At 44.7% G+C, this 19,817-nt stretch overlaps 1 protein-coding gene across 1 annotated transcript; it reads left to right on the plus strand.

The window, feature by feature from the left end:
* The first annotated feature begins 9,406 nt into the window (after positions 1-9,406).
* SOSTDC1 (sclerostin domain containing 1) lies at positions 9,407-19,429 on the plus strand. The gene is made up of 2 exons (XM_044294454.1): positions 9,407-9,795; positions 18,445-19,429. Exons 1-2 carry the CDS (start codon positions 9,600-9,602, stop codon positions 18,882-18,884), a joined length of 636 nt encoding a protein of 211 aa, XP_044150389.1. The 5' UTR covers positions 9,407-9,599; the 3' UTR covers positions 18,885-19,429.
* The last annotated feature ends 388 nt before the right edge of the window (positions 19,430-19,817 follow it).

Below are 19,817 nucleotides of genomic sequence, written 5' to 3' on the forward strand. Positions count from 1 at the left end.
ATGATGCACTCGCCACCAGCCACAAACCATGATGTGATCTCCACCAGCCCCAAACCATTATGCTGTCTCCACCAGCCTAAAATGATGATGCTTCTTTTACCAACTCTAAACCATGATGCGCTCTTCACCAACCACAAACCATGCTTCACTCTCCACCAGCCTAAAATTATGATGCTCCTTTCACCAGCCCCAAACCATGATGTGATCTCCACCATCCCCAAATCATGATGTGTTCTCCAAGAAGCCCCAAGCCATAATACCCCCTCCACCATGCCTCACAGTTGGGATGAGGTTTTGGTGTTGTTGGGCAGTGTTCTTTTTCCTCCATAGCGTTGTGCATTTGTGCTAGTTTTACTTTTGTCCCAACTGTTTAGGCTTTCACACAGTCACTGTTTGGTCAGTGTTTTATCAGTGATTGTGAGCTAAAACTAGGAGCAGGTCAAAAACACAGAACAGGTGCAGATCTTTTCTTATACCATGTCTGTGTAGCCTCCACTCCTGGCTTTGTCTCAGAATCAATAATGCGAATCATTGATCAAACACTGACCACACACTGACTGTGTGACAGTGACAGGCCATAAGGTTTGTTAGACTGCGGCAGCTTCCTTTGAGGCATCCTTCCATGAACACCAGGGCTGTATTTACTTTAGTGACCAGCCCATTGATGTCCATACATTTTAAATAGATAATGGCCAAACACTGTTGTAGAGAGCAAGCTGCAGCAGAAAGGACCCACCCCTGAGCTGTGATAGGAAGAGAGCTGCAGCAGAAAGGACACACCCCCGAGCTGTGATAGGAAGAGAGCTGCAGCAGAAAGGACACACCCCTGAGCTGTGATAGGAAGAGAGCTGCAGCAGAAAGGACACACCCCTGAGCTGTGATAGGAAGAGAGCTGCAGCAGAAAGGACACACCCCTGAGAAACTGTGAAAGGACACCCGGAGCTGTGATAAAGAGAGAGCTGCAGCAGAAGTAATATGCTCCCGAGCTGCCAGATTGATATCAATCTAGCAGAGCAATGAATGGGGCGATTTCTGAATCCTCGTGAGGTACAGGGCATGTACTATATAATGGGAAGACATAACCCCTTTTAAAATGATGCCCGTGTCTAGGGAGAGTAGGAACAGTCCTGAATTTTCTACATTTATTGATTATTTGGTGGGGACTGGTATACACCTACGTCCTGTACCTTTTTCCAGCCTCATCCATCTCCATGACACATCTCTGACGGCATTTTTCACACTAAGCAATCTTTCTGGAGAACACAGTTGTAAATAGGCTTTGTGCACCTTTATCTCCTAAAACACATTTAGCTGATTAGCTCTTGGAGAAGTCATTAGCACGGGGGGTTCACTTACTTTTTCTCCTGGCAATGTAGATGTTTATTCCATGTGCTCTATGACATACATGTGTTTGCCTATAACTGTAAGGCCTGTATTAGACCTGCAGAGGTCGCTAACGAGCATTCGTAGGAATCGGGTAAAGGTGCCACCGCAATGAGCAAAATCATTCATCGGGCAAAAAAAAGAATTGTTTGCTGGCGGCAGATTGTGCCATCTAATGACCGGGACGATCGATGGCATTAGCCTCATACTGTGGAGGAGATCGCTGCGTGAAAATACTTCCTTCCTGCAATCGTAATGCTTATCTACAGTCCTAACTTACAGATCAAGCAAACCACATTTTACTAGTAATCAATACAGAAATCTAGATAATTCCAAAGGGTTCGCTTACTTTAATAAAAAAATGTCCCGTGGTTAAACCGAAAAGTCATACCGAACGTGGAGAGCTGCAACTGCTTCAAATGATCGACAGACATATATGAGATAGATACAGTTGAAACCAGAAGTTTCCACACACTATATAAAAAGACACAATATCTGACATGAAATCAGAATAAACCTTTCCTGGTTTTGGTCGGCTAGGATCACCATAAATATTATTATTTGACAAATACCAAAATAATGAGAGAGAAAGAAAGTTTTAAGGCATTTTTATTACTTTCTGCAATGTAATACACTAAGATTACTATGCCCTTAAACAATCCTGGACCGCCCATATGATGATGCCATGTGTTTGGAGGCTTCTGTTAGGTTTGGTGATTAGAGGCACATCTACGCATGTATTTAAATGCACACCTGAAACCCACACGGCTTCTTTCTGTAGTATCGTGGGAAAGTCTGAAGAAATCAGCCAAGATATCAGCAGGAGAATGGTGGACTTGCACAAGTCTGGCTCAACCTTGGGTGCAATTTCAAGACACCTGAAGGCGCCTCGTTCAAACAATTATACGCAAGTACAAACAAGATGGGATCGTCCAGCCATCGTACCGCTCAGGAAGGAGACGGGTGCTGTGTCCCAGAGATGAACGCGCTTTGGTCCGACATGTACCTATCAACCCAAGAACAAAAGCAAAAGACCTTGACGATGATGGCGGAAGCTGGTGGATTGTGTCACAGTGAAACGAGGACTGTATCAACATGGACTGGAAGGCCCCTCCGCCAGGAAGAAGCCATTACTCCAAAAGAAACATAGAAAAGCCAGATTAATGTTTGCAAATGCAGACAGGGACAAAGACCTAGATTTTTGGAGACATGTCCTGTGGTCTGACGAAACTAAAATGTAACTTTTTGGCCATAATGACCATCGTTACGTTTGGAGGAAAAGGGGAGAAGCTTGGAAGCCGAAAAACACCATCCCAACTGTGAGACACGGGGCGGCAGCGTCATGGTGTGGGGTTGTTCTGCTGCAGGATGGACTGGTGCACGTCACAAAATAGATGGCGTCACGAGGAAAGAAGATTGTGTGGAAATACTGAAGCAACATCTCAAGACATCAGCCAGGAAGTTAAAGCTGGGGCGGAAATGGGTCTACCAAATGGACAATGACCCGAAGCTGCCAAACTGGTTACAAAGTGGCTTAAGGATAACAAAGTCAATGTTTTGGAGCGGCCATCACAAAGCCCTGATCTCAGTCCTATTGAAAATTTATGGGCAAAGCTGAAAAGTCAGGTGCGAGGAAGGCGACCGACAAACATGGCTCAGTCACACCAGCTTTGTCAGGAGGAAAGCGCCCAAAATACGACCAACTGTTGTGAGAAGCTTGTGGAAGGATATCCAAAACGTTTGACCCAAGTCATACAGTTTAAGGGCAATGGCACCAAATATTAATGAAATGTATGTAAACTTTTGACTATGCAGAAAGTAATAAAAATGCCTTAAAACATTCTCTCTCTCTCATTATTCTGGCATTTGGCAAATAATAATCATTATGGTGATCCTAACTGACCAAAACCAGGAAAGGTTTATTCTGATTTCATGTCAGATATTGAGAAGAACACGTGTCTTTATATATAGTGTATGGAAACTTCTGCTTTCAACTGTCTGTAGTTACTGCCTTCTTTCACCATCTAGCATTACTCCGCTCGGCCACTAGATGGCGCTGCAGGCATCCAGGAGAACAGGCAGTGAAGGGCAATGAGAATTGACGTAAAGTAGGTCAGGAATAATTTTGTATGACAACTTATTTTTTTTGCAAAGAAACTTTAAGAAAAGCACAAACAGCGGTCGCCCAGTTTCCCGGAGGTAGCGAGAAGGGGTTGTACCGGCTTTGTTTGCACAGAATATTTACCTCCACCATGACACTTGGCCTTAATTTGCTGCATAATATAAATGAAGTGAGGGAGCGGTAACATGGAGGCAGCGCCTGGTTTTCTGGAATATTCTGCCATCATGGTGAGGTTCCTGGTGTCTGGACTCTGTCAGCGGCGTTGTCGGCTGACATTGACTCTGCTGTAGGTAATGTCAGAATTATCCGGATAACATCACTTCCAAGGCTCCTAAATAAGATACATTGCTGTGCACTGGACATGAGGCCCTGAAGGTTCCCCAGGAATATGTGACACCGCCATGACCAGAGGGACAAGCCGCCATGGCTCTAGGTCACCCAGAATATATATGGACTCGTCTCCCAGTGATGGCCATTTCATAGATAGAGGAGCTAATACCATTTCTAAATACCACACCGGGGCATATGGGTGAGAAAGAGGGGCAGGGGGCCAAGCTGAGACCCTCCATAAGTATCAGCAGCTCCCACTGTAGCAGATCCCGATCCTCCTTGTATTACATGCTTCTCCGGTTTCCTCCCACACTCCAAAGACAGACTGATAGGGACCTTAGATTGTGAGCTCCTGGGGACAGTGCGATGATAATGTCTGTAAAGCGCTGCGGAATATATGTCAGTGAGTATAATAGATAAGTAGATAGAAAAAGATGAGATAGATAGATAATAGATAGATAGATGAAGCCTCTACTGCATGTACACCTGGGACCCTACCACACCATGTGCTATATATACCTGTATGTGATAAGATTGGGGGGGGAGCAAATAAAGAGAATAGTCACACTGTAGCATACTAGTAACATTGTAGCATAGTGTATAACATTATAGCATACTGTACTCACATTACACTGTAGCATAGTGTAGTCACATTATAGCATGCTGTATAATATTGCAGAATATGGTTGTAACATTGTAGCACACTATATAACATTGTAGTAACACTGTAGCATACTGTAGTCACACTGTATAACATTGCAGCATACTGTATAACACTGTAGTAACACTGTAGCATACTATAGTCACACTGTAGTAACATTGTAGCATACTGTAGTCACACTGTAGTAACACTGTAGTCACACTGTAGTAACACTGTAGTAACACGGTAGCATACTGTAGTCACATTGTTGCATACTATAGTCACACTGTAGTAACACTGTAGTAACACGGTAACATACTGTAGTCACACTGTAGTAACACGGTAGCGTACTGTAGTCACATTGTTGCATACTATAGTCACACTGTAGTAACACTGTAGTAGCACAGTAGCATACTGTAGTTACACTGTAGTAACACGGTAGCATACTATAGTCACACTGTAGTAACACTGTAGTAGCACAGTAGCATACTGTAGTTACACTGCAGTAACACGGTAGCATACTGTAGTCACATTGTTGCATACTATAGTCACATTGTAGTAACACTGTAGCATACTGTAGTCACACTGTAGTAACACTGTAGCATACTGTATAACACTATAGTAACACGGTAGCATACTGTAGTCACACTGTAGTCACATTGTTGCATGCTATAGTCACACTGTAGCATACTGTAGTAACACTGTAGTCACACTGTAAAACACTAGCATACTGTAGTCACACTGTAGTAACACTGTATCACACTGTAGTCACATTGTTGCATGCTATAGTTACACTGTAGCATACTGTAGTCACACTCTAGTCACACTGTAAAACACTAGCATACTGTAGTCACACTGTAGCACACTGTAGCATACTGTAGTCACACTGTAGCATACTGTAGTATACTTTAGTAACACGGTAGCATACTGTAGTCACACTGTAGTAACACGGTAGCACACTGTAGTCACACTGTAGCATACTGTAGTAACACGGTAGTAACACTGTAGCATACTGTAGTAACACTATAGTCAAACTAGCATACTGTAGTAACACTGTAGTCACACTGTAGCATACTGTAGTCACACTGTAGCATACTATAGTCACACTGTAGCATACTGTGGTCACATTGTTGCATCCTATAGTCACACTGTAGTCACACTGTAGCATACTGTGGTCACATTGTTGCATACTATAGTCACACTGTAGCCTACTGTGGTCACATTGTTGCATACTATAGTCACACTGTAGCATACTGTAGTCACATTGTTGCATACTATAGTCACACTGTAGCATACTATAGTCACACTGTAGCATACTGTGGTCACATTGTTGCATACTATAGTCACACTGTAGTCACACTGTAGCATACTGTAGTCACATTGTTGCATACTATAGTCACACTGTAGCATACTGTAGTAACACGGTAGCATACTGTAGTCACACTGTAGTAACACAATAGCACACTGTAGCATACTGTAGTAACACTGTAGTAACACAGTAGTAACACTGTAGCATACTGTAGTAACACTATAGTCACACTGTAGCATAATGTAGTAACACTGTAGTCACACTGTAGCATACTATAGTCACACTGTAGCATACTGTGGTCCCATTGTTGCATACTATAGTCACACTGTAGCATACTATAGTCACACTGTAGCATACTGTGGTCACATTGTTGCATACTATAGTCACACTGTAGTCACACTGTAGCATACTATAGTCGCACTGTAGCATACTGTGGTCACATTGTTGCATACTATAGTCACACTGTAGCATACTATAGTCGCACTGTAGCATACTGTGGTCACATTGTTGCATACTATAGTCACACTGTAGTCACACTGTAGCATACTATAGTCGCACTGTAGCATACTGTGGTCACATTGTTGCATACTATAGTCACACTGTAGCATACTGTAGTCACACTGTAGCATACTGTAGTCACATTGTTTCATACTATAGTCGCACTGTAGCATACTGTGGTCACATTGTTGCATACTATAGTCACACTGTAGCATACTGTAGTCACACTGTAGCATACTGTAGTCACATTGTTGCATACTATAGTCACACTGTAGCATACTGTGGTCACATTGTTGCATACTATAGTCACACTGTAGCATACTATAGTCACACTGTAGCATACTGTAGTCACACTGTAGCATACTGTGGTCACATTGTTGCATACTATAGTCACACTGTAGCATACTGTAGTCACACTGTAGCATACTGTGGTCACATTGTTGCATACTATAGTCACACTGTTGCATACTGTAGTCACACTGTAGCATACTGTTGTCACACTGTAGCATACTATAGTCACACTGTAGCATACTGTTGTCACACTGTAGCATAGTATGGTCACACTGTAGCATACTATGGTCACACTGTAGCATACTGTAGTCACACTGTAGCATACTATGGTCACACTGTAGCATACTATGGTCACACTGTAGCATACTGTTGTCACACTGTAGCATACTATGGTCACACTGTAGCATACTATGGTCACACTGTAGCATACTGTGGTCACATTGTTGCATACTATAGTCACACTGTAGCATACTGTAGTCACACTGTAGCATACTGTAGTCACATTGTTTCATACTATAGTCGCACTGTAGCATACTGTGGTCACATTGTTGCATACTATAGTCACACTGTAGCATACTGTAGTCACACTGTAGCATACTGTAGTCACATTGTTGCATACTATAGTCACACTGTAGCATACTGTGGTCACATTGTTGCATACTATAGTCACACTGTAGCATACTATGGTCACACTGTAGCATACTGTAGTCACACTGTAGCATACTGTGGTCACATTGTTGCATACTATAGTCACACTGTAGCATACTGTAGTCACACTGTAGCATACTGTGGTCACATTGTTGCATACTATAGTCACACTGTTGCATACTGTAGTCACACTGTAGCATACTGTTGTCACACTGTAGCATACTATAGTCACACTGTAGCATACTGTAGTCACACTGTAGCATACTGTTGTCACACTGTAGCATACTATAGTCACACTGTAGCATACTGTTGTCACACTGTAGCATACTATGGTCACACTGTAGCATACTATGGTCACACTGTAGCATACTGTAGTCACACTGTAGCATACTATGGTCACACTGTAGCATACTATGGTCACACTGTAGCATACTGTTGTCACACTGTAGCATACTATGGTCACACTGTAGCATACTATGGTCACACTGTAGCATACTGTAGTCACACTGTAGCATACTATGGTCACACTGTAGCATACTGTTGTCACACTGTAGCATACTATAATCACACTGTAGCATACTATGGTCACACTGTAGCATACTATGGTCACACTGTAGCATACTATAGTCACACTGTAGCATACTGTAGTCACATTGTTGCATACTATAGTCACACTGTAGCATACTGTAGTCACACTGTAGCATACTGTAGTCACACTGTAGCATACTATGGTCACACTGTAGCATACTGTAGTCACATTGTTGCATACTATAATCACACTGTAGCATACTATGGTCACACTGTAGCATACTATAGTCACACTGTAGCATACTGTAGTCACACTGTAGCATACTGTAGTCACACTGTAGCATACTGTAGTCACATTGTTGGAGTGTTACGTTGTTAATAGAGCTGATTTCCATCCAGTTGCTCCCATAGCCTCCTCTGTAAGATATGGAGGATCTGGTTGGTTCAGGTGACATCTATGAGAAGCATACTATGGGAAACCGTCCCCCGCGGAGAGGATCTCCACTAACGCATCTTAACTTTGGGACTGAGGGATCAGGTTATGTGTGCAGTGAAGAAATGTTACAGGTCAGTGACTTTCCTCCAGGCCCAGGGGTTAATGCCCTCCCAGAGGCTCATGGTGGGGGGCGCTGTGTGCCCGGTATATTCTCTATACAGAGGTGTAGCTCCTAACCCCTGGGCACTGATGCCCCCTCATACCCACATTGTGCCCCACAGAGCGCAGTAGATAAGGAATCCCCCCCCCCCCCACTCTTCCTGCCCCGTCTGCTGTTTTCCTCCAGTATCACCCAGGACTGCTATTAAAAATGCAAATTATAATTTTTTAACATGTCAAAAGATTTGGATTTCCCGATGATGGAGCAATCAGCGGCAGTATTATACTGCCAGATGACTGCTGACGAGTGTTCGTATGCGATCATCTGGCGAAAACTCGTCAGGTGTAATACAGGCTTCAAATGGACATAGGAGCCGGTTCCAGAGGTGGGACCCGCACCTATCTGATATTGATGGCACACCCTGGTGATATCCCATGAACATCTGAGCCAACCCCTTTAACTGATACCAAACTTTAGCAGGATGTTGAGCTGAGTTTGTTATTTAGCACAACTCAAGTTGACACCACCATCTATTGTTACTATGTGCAACCATAATCCATAGGGCCCCGTAGCAAAATACGATAGGGCCCCTACTGCCTGGTGTCAGAAAATTAAAACTGCAACATAAGCAGCAATAATCAACGATATGTATAATAGCGCCATATATCAGAAAACTAACATTATAGCAGAAAGCCGCCATATAGTTCACCACAAAAAGGTACAATGTTTATGCTCTTGATAGGGCCCCTCAAACTTCTGGGCCCCATGGCTGCTAGGGCTATAGTTACGCCCTTGGGCTGCAGGTAATTCTACATGCACACGGTCCGCAAAAAAAAAACGGATGACGTCCGTGTGCGGAACAGCCGGCCCCTAATAGAACAGTCCTATGCGGACAATAATAGGACATGTACGGAAATACGGACATACGGAAACTGAATGCACACGGAGTAACTTCCGCTTTTTTTTTTGCGGACCCATTGAAGTGAATGGTTCCGCATACGGTCCGCAAGAAAATAAGTTTGTGTGCATGAGCTCTAACTGATAGAGTCCTGACAAGCGATACAGCCTGTAGCATTCAGGAATGACAGCGTCAGCTCTGCTGCATCTGCACCTTCTGCGCTGTAACTTCCAGCCTTGCACGGTCAGGACCCCTCCCCTCCCGTTCTCCAGAAGGTATATAAAGGCTGGGCCACAGCGGAGGCTTCACACTCCTAAGAAGCCAGCCAAGGGATTTGCTCCTCCTCGCTCCTCACCATGATCATCTCCAGGCTCCAGTGCTGCCTTCTCTACTTCTTGTGTGTTGTCTTCAAGAGCTGCCAGGGCTTTAAGAACGATGCCACTGAGATCCTCTACTCCCATGTGGATAAACATATAGGGGACGGCGCCAACAGCAGCGCCATCAACCAAGCCCGGAACGGGGGGCGGCACGCCTCTGCTCTGGACCGTACAGGTACGTCTCCAAATGTTCTATTCCGTCACCTGTGGCTGTGGTCGCACTACATCTCCCAGCATGCAGGGGACTGTAGTCTCACAACTGCCAGAGAGCTGCCGGGTATTCATGTAATCTTGGGCGATCCTATAGAAAACTGCATAAATAACAATTCCCTAATATATACAGTCGCTCCGGAATTTCCCATTTAAGGCCTCATGCACACGACCGTATGTATTTTGCGGTCTGCAAAAAACGGATCTGTAAAAAATGTGTGCATTCCGTATTTTGCGGAACGGAACAGCTGGCCCCTAATAGAACAGTCCTATACAATAAAGCCTCTTGCACACGAATAACGTTCCGTTTATTTTTTTTTTGCATACTGTATACGGAACCATTCATTTCAATGGATCCACAAAAAAAAACGGAAGGTACTCCGTATGCCTTCCGTTTCCGTTCCGTTCAAAGATAGAACATGTCCTATTATTGTCCGCATTACGGACAAGGATAGGACTGTTCTATCAGAAGCCAGCTGTTCCGTTCCGCAAAAAACGGAATGCATGCATCCGTATTTTTTGCGGATCCGTTTTTTGCGGACCGCAAAATACTGAAAAACCCATACGGTTGTGTGCAAGAGGCCTAATAGGGTATTTTTTTTGCAGAACGGAAATACGGACATACGGAAACGGAATGCACACGGGCTCGTTCACACAAGCGTTTTCTGAATACCGCATACGGGCTGTTTTTTGCGTTCCGTATACCAAACCATTCATTACAATGGTTCCGCAAAAAAACGGAATGTATTCCGTATGCATTCCGTTTCCATATTTCCGTTTTTTCCGTTCCGTTGAAAGATAGAACATGTCCTATTATTGCCCACAAATCACGTTCCGTGGCTCCATTCAATTCAATGGGTCCGCAAAAAAAAACGGAACACATACGGAAATGCATCCGTATATCTTCCATATTGATCTATTGAAGATTTTATGCCCAGCCCAATTTTTTCTATGTAATTACTATATACTGTATATGCCATACGGAAAAACGGAACGGAAACAGAAACACAACGGAAACAGTAACACAATGGAAACAAAAAAACGGAACAACGGATCTGTGAAAAACGGCCCGCAAAACACTAAAAAAGATATACAGTCGTGTGAACGAGCCCTAACTTCCGTTTTTTTGGCGGACCCATTGAAATGAATGGTTCCGTATACGGCCCGCAAAAAAAACGGAACGGACACAGAAAGAAAATACATTCGTGTGCATGAGGCCTAATAGAGTGTGGGGGGTCTAATTCAGAAAACTGGTGGCGGATGAATCCGCTGTAGGCGCGAGATATTCCGATGCCCGCTCTATGGAAGGGGCGGCTCTATCTGCAGGATGCACGAGGAAATCGCCTACATAGCGATCCCTGGGTTTACGTTATTACCAGAACTGATCACTTTTGCAGCAGGACTGATGTGAATATATGATAGATCAGCTGCATATGTAGCAGAGCTGAATTTGTGATGCCACGCAGCAGGTTTACCTGCAGTCCTACAGATGGCACATCATTGAGAATGGTGACAAATTCAGCTCTGCTACCTCTTGTAGATCACATTCAGGATGCAAGGCAGACATTCGCAGGGCGGACTTACAGATGCAGCAGAGCTTTCTTCGTCAGTGATGGTTTTGCATAGGGCTGCTTGAAAACCTACTGGATTATTTCAATTCTTACCATGTAGACCAGGGATCAGCAACCTTTGGCTCTCCAGCTGCTGTGAAACTACAACTCCCAGCATGCCCCATTTATTTCTGTGGGAGTTCAGAGAACAGTTGTGCATGCTGGGAGTTGTAGTTTGACAACAGCTGGAGTGCCGGAGGTTGATGACTCCTGATGTAGACACTATGCATACCCAAAAAGTCCAATGAAAAACTCAGCCATCCTACATCTGGGATATTCCCAGGGCACATTGTCAGGTGTAGTATAGCTGAGTTGGTCATTTGGTACAATGATGATTTTACTGCACAAATAATTTTTTCTTACAATGCAGATAATGGGCACTCCCATAAATTCCGCTCTGCTACATCTGTATGCTGTCACCTCTGTTCTGCCTGGTGGGGGTTATTGTGCTGCATTTCATGAGGGCTGTTATGTGAGTCCATTGCATTCATACAGTCGCTGCTATACTCTCCAATGTATACCCCTCCCCCACCCTCACATATAATATTACGCTAGGGAACGCCTAAATTTCAAGTAATATAAGTGACTTTCCCACCGACTTCCCGGCCCATAGAAAATCTCACAATGGGAACATAACCCGGACACCGAGGTCCCAGGATCTGTGAAAACTGCTCATGGGGATCACATTGCATGCACCATCCTGTGGACTGTAAAACCTATGGGCTGCATGTAGCAGAGCTGAGCATGTCAGATGGAACAGGGCTGCATTTTCCAGGTCAAATGCACTAAAGCGAAGTGTGCCAGATGCAGCCAGCTGACCTTTTCATAGGCAGCAGAGCTGAGTTTGTCAGATGCAGCAGAGATAATTGTGGGGGAAAGCTGCAGAATGGCCATACTACTCAGGTGCAGCAGAGCAGAGGTAGCCATATGCAACAAAGATGACTTTGCTATAGGCAGTAGGTCTAAGCATACCAGATGTAGCAGAGACAAGCTACCCCCGTGCAGCTGAGTTTGTCATGTGCAGTATAGCTGAACTACGCAAAGTAGACGTAATGAGTTGCAGCAAAAATGACTTTGCCAAATGCATCAGAGCAGATGCTACCTATGCTGTAGTGTTGAGCATGTTGGATTCAGCAGAGCTGGGATAGCCAGATGCAGAAGGGCTAAGCTTGCTAGATGCAAGAAGGCTAAGAAGGAGGGATGCAGCATTGCTGAGATGGAGGGATGCAGCGGTGCTGAGATGGAGGGATGCAGCGGTGCTGAGAAGGAGGGATGCAGCAGTGCTGAGATGGAGGGATGCAGCATTGCTGAGATGGAGGGATGCATCGGTGCTGAGGAGGGATGCAGCGGTGCTGAGAAGGATGGATGCAGCGGTGCTGAGAAGGAGGGATGCAGCGGTGCTGAGAAGGAGGGATGCAGCGGTGCTGAGAAGGAGGGATGCAGCGGTGCTGAGAAGGAGGGATGCAGCGGTGCTGAGAAGGAGGGATGCAGCGGTGCTGAGAAGGAGGGATGCAGCGGTGCTGAGAAGGAGTGATGCAGCGGTGCTGAGAAGGAGGGATGCAGCGGCGCTGAGAAGGAGGGATGCAGCGGCGCTGAGAAGGAGGGATGCAGCGGTGCTGAGATGGAGGGATGCAGCAGTGCTGAGAAGGAGGGATGCAGCGGTGCTGAGATGGAGGGATGCATCGGTGCTGAGATGGAGGGATGCAGCGGTGCTGAGATGGAGGGATGCAGCGGTGCTGAGATGGAGGGATGCAGCGGTGCTGAGATGGAGGGATGCAGCGGTGCTGAGAAGGAGGGATGCAGCGGTGCTGAGATGGAGGGATGCAGCGGTGCTGAAATGGAGGGATGCAGCAGTGCTGAGAAGGAGGGATGCAGCAGTGCTGAGATGGAGGGATGCAGCGGTGCTGAGAAGGAGGGATGCAGCGGTGCTGAGAAGGAGGGATGCAGCGGTGCTGAGATGGAGGGATGCAGCGGTGCTGAGAAGGAGGGATGTAGCAGTGCTGAGAAGGAGGGATGCAGCGGTGCTGAGATGGAGGGATGCAGCGGTGCTGAGATGGAGGGATGCAGCGGTGCTGAGATTCCCAGATGTGCATAGGTGAGCTAAACAGATGCAGCCATTTACTGTAACAATAAGTCCTCATTGTCTGAGGAGTCCTGGACTCTTGACTAGAAGTCCTCCCTATATACCTGCTATTTTCCTCCATATTTACAGCTTCATCTCATGGTGTTGTGGTACCTGTGATGTCATTGCCTGGTGCAGTGACATCATGTAAAGTGACATGTGAGAGCCTCTTATAGGGCCCGTCATCTTCATGGATCATCAGTACAGTGGAAGCTCAGTTATAGTACACAACTCATATATGACTAAAGTAGCAGAGCCCAGTCTGTTAGGCATAGGTGAGCTGTGCTTGTCATGTGATAATGACCAAAGTCATTATCCTATTTATGAGAGGTATGGTGCACCAGATCTGTGTTTGCTGTCAGTGAGTGGAAATATTCATGTTTACAGCCAGAGACTCAAAACCCACAAAAACCTAAAACTTCTCCCAGCTGAGGGTTTGTTACAACAGTATCCAGTCTACACGATCTTCTGTGAGGTTAAAGGGAACCTGTCATCAACTTTATGCTGTCACTACTTTATACTGCCCTCAGTACGGTCAGCTTAAAGTTGATGACAGGTTCCCTTTAAGACATCAGCGGCACAAATCTCTGCCCTGTTCTGACAGTTTGTTACAATGTATCAGTGCAGGTAAAATGGTATCATTCTGGAGTCCAAACTGTTTCCTTGCAGAGAATTGTCTGGACTGGATACAATAGTATCCAGCCTTCGGCAGTGAGTACAAGTCTGAGTGCTTCTATTCACTGACAGCAAGCAGGGACCTGGAAAACGGATGGAAATTGAAAATTGCTGAATGTGTGATGTAAGGCCAGGTTCACATCTGTGGGAAGGCTATGTTTGGGTCGCAGATTCTGGCAAAAATGCAGAATAGCGGTATTTTGCAGCACAATGACGGAAACCATAATGGATACCTGACTGATTCCGTGTGAACTGAGCCCGAATCTGTGTCACGCGAACACCATGTAGTGAATGGAAAGTGATCAGGAGATATTACAAAGCAGCAGATGACACAGGAATTGTCCGTGGGTCTCGTGTTACATGTGCTCCAAGACTGGACGACCTGCTGTCTCCACATATGAATAGGCCTCATAGACAGCCCCCCCCCCCCATCAACTACATTAGCTTAGGTCAACGAATGTAGCAGAGCTGACTGTGTCTTTTACAGAGGTTTTCTGTTCAATTTGTCAAGATTTCTGTTTGCTGTCAATGAATGAAATCGCCAAATATTACAGCCTAGACTTCTACAGTATATTCAGGATAGGGTTTCCATTCCCATTCAATCAAAGCAAACAGAGGTTTTGAAAATGGTGATCAATCGAAACATATAGTAAGTTTTTGGTATTTCCTTAAGTTGCACCAGTATGTGTACCTCCGCTATTTTGGAGAGGGTCATTGCTGCCCCAAATCCTCTGTCCTTCAATACTCTGACATGATCCTGAGACATTTTCAGTCCGACATAAAAGCCACGTAACATTTATATCACCATGGTGCCAAATATCAAACTCCAATCCCCCGTGTCTGACAGAATCGCCATCTTTACGTTATAGACCTGGCACTGCTATATCTGTCAGACTAAGGTCTGTTACACCTGTCTCACCTCTGCTACATCTGGCAGACTCGGCTCTGCTACATCTGGAAGACCCGCATCTTCATCATTCAGACTCACGTCTGCTACACCAGGCTAGGTTCTGCCACATCTGTAAGGGTCCATTCACACGTCCGTAGAATGGGTCCGGATCCGTTCCGCAACGTTGCGAAACGAATCCGGACCCATTTATTCTCTATGGGGCCAGAAGAGATGCTGTCCACATCCGTATTTCCGGAGCGCGGCCCCGATCTTCCGGTCCGCGGCTCCCGAAAAAAATAGAACATGTTCTATTCTTGTCCGCAATAGCAGACAAGAATAGGCATTTCTATGGGGGTGCCGGCCGGGTGTATTGCGGATCCGCAATACACTACGGACGTGTGAATGGACCCTAAGACTCAGACCTGCTACATCAGCACTGCTTCATCTGTCAGACTCAGTCCTTCTACATCTGACAGACTCAGCACTGCTACAACTGTTTTTCACACATCATTTCTGCGTTGCGTGAGAATCGCGGCATGTTCTGTATTCTGTGTTTTGCGCGCAGCCCTGGCCCCATAGAAGTGTATGGGGCTTCAGTGAAAAACGTATTGTATCCGGATGTAGTCTGGGTGCGATGCATTTTTCACGGATGGTTGATAGATGTTGTTTGTAAATCTTCCGTTTTTTTCACGTGCGTGAAAAACGCATCAAAACGCATTGCACCCACCCGGAAAAAACTGAACAACTGAACGCAATCGCAGACAAAACGGACTGAACTTGCTTGCAAAATGGTGCGAGTTTCACTGAACGCACCCTGACACAATCCGTATAGTTCGTGTGAAAGAGGCCTTTGACTTGGCTCTGCTACATCTGTTAGACTCTGCTCTGCTACATCAGTCAGGCTCTGCTTTGCTAAATATGACAGATCCAGCTCTGCTACATCAATCAGATTTGGTTTTGCCACATCTGTCAGACTCAGCTCTGCTACATTTGTTAGACTTTAATCTGCCACATCAGTCAGACCTGGTTCTGTTACATCAGTCAGACTTGGTTGTACCACATTTATCAGACCCGGCTCTACTACATCAGTCAGACACAGCCCTGCTACAACAGAATGACCTGGTTCTGCCACACACAGACTCTGCTCTGTCACATTTATCAGACTCTGTTATGTTACATCTGTCAGACGTGGTTCTGTCGTGTTTGTCAGACTTTGCTTTGCTACGTCAGACTCGGCACTGCTACATCAGACTTGGCTCTGTCATATTCAGCTCTGCTACATCAGTCATATTTGGTTCTACCACATCTGTCACTCAGCTCTGCTACATCAGTCATATTTGGTTCTACCACATCTGTCACTCAGCTCTGCTATATCAGTCATATTTGGTTCTACCATATGTCACTCAGCTCTGCTATATCAGTCATATTTGGTTCTACCACATCTGTCACTCAGCTCTGCTATATCAGTCATATTTGGTTCTACCACATCTGTCACTCAGCTCTGCTACATCAGTCATATTTGGTTCTACACATCTGTCACTCAGCTCTGCTACATCACTCATATTTAGTTCTATCACATCTGTCACTCAGCTCTGCTACATCAGTCATATTTGGTTCTGCCACATCAGTCACAATTGTCTCTGCTGCATCAGTCAGACTTGGTTCTGTCACGCTCGGCTCTGCTACATCGGTCTGTCAGCAGCTGTAGATAGCAGGGGGATGAGGCCAGGTAATGGCTGCCTCCACTCACCTGTCTGTGACACTTCAGCAATGTCAGGAATGATTGGAGACGGGAAAGGCTTTGATATGAATCCAGCATTTGTTTGCACTTCCTGGCTCACTATTCTCGGGCCCCGGGGCCTTTGGCAAAAATAAACATATCGACATTTAATTGAGCTCTCTGGCACCCAGCGCTCGCCCCCAGGGGCCCCACCACCAACCTGACTCTGACAGGGGGAGGGGAGATCCTGGATCTCAATGAACAGAAATTGCATTTGGCTTCGTCCCATCGCCCATTAATCATCAAGATTGCAGGTTTTTGGCGTCTCCTCACCTGGGTTATGAAATATATGCTGGTGAGGAACAGCGCACACGTGTGTGTGAGAGGGGCTGGCATGACCCATTGTCCTTGGCTTGACAGTGCTGTCACGTAAAGGGCCAGGTCACTTCCCAACTTGCCCAGTTCCCCCTGTTTTCACCTGTTTCTCAGGTTTCACGAGGCCGGATTTCCGAGATCTGTTAGCTGGGGATGGGGGCAATTGGTCTTTGGGCTTGTGAAATCAGATTATTTGGGATAAAATGAGGCTGAATAAGAAGAAATGTAGTGCAACCAATATGGCCGAAATCACAAGCCCTGCTTTTTCAGCTAGCGATACATTGTCTACTTCAGTTGCACTGATTATTGTATGTCAATTGTAACAATTTTTAAAGGGGTTGTCCAGGATTAGAAGAAAACATGGCCGCTTCCTTCCATAAACGGCGCCACAGATGTCCACAGCGCAGCTCCATTGAAAGGAATGAAATTGAGCTGCAATACCAAATGCAACCTGTGGACAGGTGTGGCACTGTGTTTGGCAGAAAGCAGCCCTGGTTTGTAAGAATGTGATCACAATTGAGCAGAGGCTGGGTTAGGAACCTACGTTGCAGATTCCATCCAAAATGGCGGACAAATTGTTGCCCAGTAAAATGCTGGACTCCGATGGACCCTATAATATCATGTTCTTCTCCTATGATGGAGAAGAATGGAAATAACCAAGGCAGATGGGCATTAAAGGGGTTATTTAAAGTCTAAAAGATTCCCCCCCAATGCCGAGGCCCCTCTTATACATTATACTTACCTGCTCCCCAGCACCCGCGTCGCTCTGGATCCCTGCCGGGAAGCAGGTAAGTATATTGTATATGAGGGGCCCGGGCATTGGGGGGGAGGATCTTTTAGACTTTGGATAACCCCTTTAAGTCTTATCCTGTTCGGGTCCTCCTCTTCCATGGTTGACCACATCCATGAGGCAGTTGCCCTCTATCTCCCCCATGTAGTTAGGCTTGGCAGAACATACCTGTTCATCCACACGGAGGCTGAAGAGCCCATGGACGTGTAGATGTCTCATTAACCAAAACGCCATTTGACTTCTTCAGACCAAAAGGGATCCAATACTTTATGCCATATCTCCCTCTACTTGACTCGTAATGTGACTATTCATGGGTATGTCAGGGCATTCCCTAAGGTATGAGGTACGCTACAGTACCCTAAGTTCCCACGTTAGGTGGACATATGGTCACTGACCTGATAATTAACTCTTACTGTCATTGCTCTCCTTCCAGGTCACCATCAAGTTGGGTGTCGAGAACTCAGGTCCACCAAGTACATTTCCGATGGCCAGTGTACCAGCCTAACACCCTTAAAGGAACTAGTCTGTGCCGGGGAATGTCTTCCTCTTCCCATACTTCCGAATTGGATTGGAGGAGGTTACGGCCTCAAGTACTGGAGTCGTCGGAGCACTCAGGAATGGCGATGCGTCAATGACAAGACGCGCACTCAGCGGATTCAGCTCCAGTGTACAGATGGCACCACCAGAACCTACAAGGTCACCGTGGTCACTTCCTGTAAGTGCAAGCGATACACAAGGCAGCACAATGAGTCAAGCCACAACTACGAAGGGGTGTCCTCGGTAAAACCCACCCATGCCCACCAGCATCATCACTCCCACAGCAACAGAGATAAGAAAAGACTAAGTAAGATCAGCAAATTCATCTCCAGCTAAAGTCGGGTCTCCAGGAACAGGACCCCAAGACTTTGTTCCTTAAGACTTACAAAGACATTTTCATTCTGTGAACCCCAAGTCCAAGAGGTCATTGGACGAAAAGCTACAAAGATCGTCAACGCACCAAGTTATTTTTTGGTTTTGTTTTTTAATATCCTAATTTTTTTGAAGGACTAAACATTTTTTTTTTTTAAGATGAAATTCTAAATATTTGGGAAAAATGTGCAGAATTTGTATGTGTAATGGTATTGTGGACAAGGTCAAAGGTGCTTCGGATAGAAGATAAAAGACAACATATGTACAAAAAAGAAATAATTTATAAATCCCTTATTTTTTATCCTTAGGAATAGCCAAAGCTATTAATATAACCTTTTTTTAAAAACTGAAAAAATATATAATGGAAAAAAATAGCCAATATTTTACATGTTTTCTGCACGACGCAACAGGTGTCACGACAAAGTCATCTATTCAAGTCCTTTATCCATTTTATTCTTGTTCAGCCAATAATATTAGGAATTCAAAGATTGAAGGGAAATTTAAAATATTTAAATTCATAATTTTTCTAATTTTTTTGTTGAATAAAAAAATAATTAAAAAATTAAAAAAATATATTTAAAAAGTGGCAAAAATGTCACTTTCTGCCTTTTGGACCAAAAAAAATCTACAAATGGCATTTTTTTTTTTCATTTTAAAATACATTTGAAAAATTGCAATCATGATTTAAAAATAAATTAAAGAAATGTTGCATTTTCATTTTGATTTTAATTTGAATAAAGAATTTAATAATACAAATATGAATAAAAAAAATTAAAAAAAATTATATATATATATATATATATATATATATATATATGTAAAAAAACAGAGCAGCAGTCCAGTATGGTGAAAAAAAGAAAGCTGTTTATTCACCCAGTGGTGATGCGACGTCGCATC

The sequence above is a fragment of the Bufo gargarizans genome, chromosome 5 (genome assembly GCF_014858855.1).
Source record: "Bufo gargarizans isolate SCDJY-AF-19 chromosome 5, ASM1485885v1, whole genome shotgun sequence".
NCBI lineage: Eukaryota > Metazoa > Chordata > Amphibia > Anura > Bufonidae > Bufo > Bufo gargarizans.

Bases quoted from the DNA above. Each gene is read 5' to 3' on its own strand.
- SOSTDC1 (XM_044294454.1), top strand. From the start codon at position 9,600: ATGATCATCTCCAGGCTCCAGTGCTGCCTTCTCTACTTCTTGTGTGTT. The intron at 9,796-18,444 runs GTACGTCTCCAA...CTCTCCTTCCAG, and splicing joins CTCTGCTCTGGACCGTACAG to GTCACCATCAAGTTGGGTGT.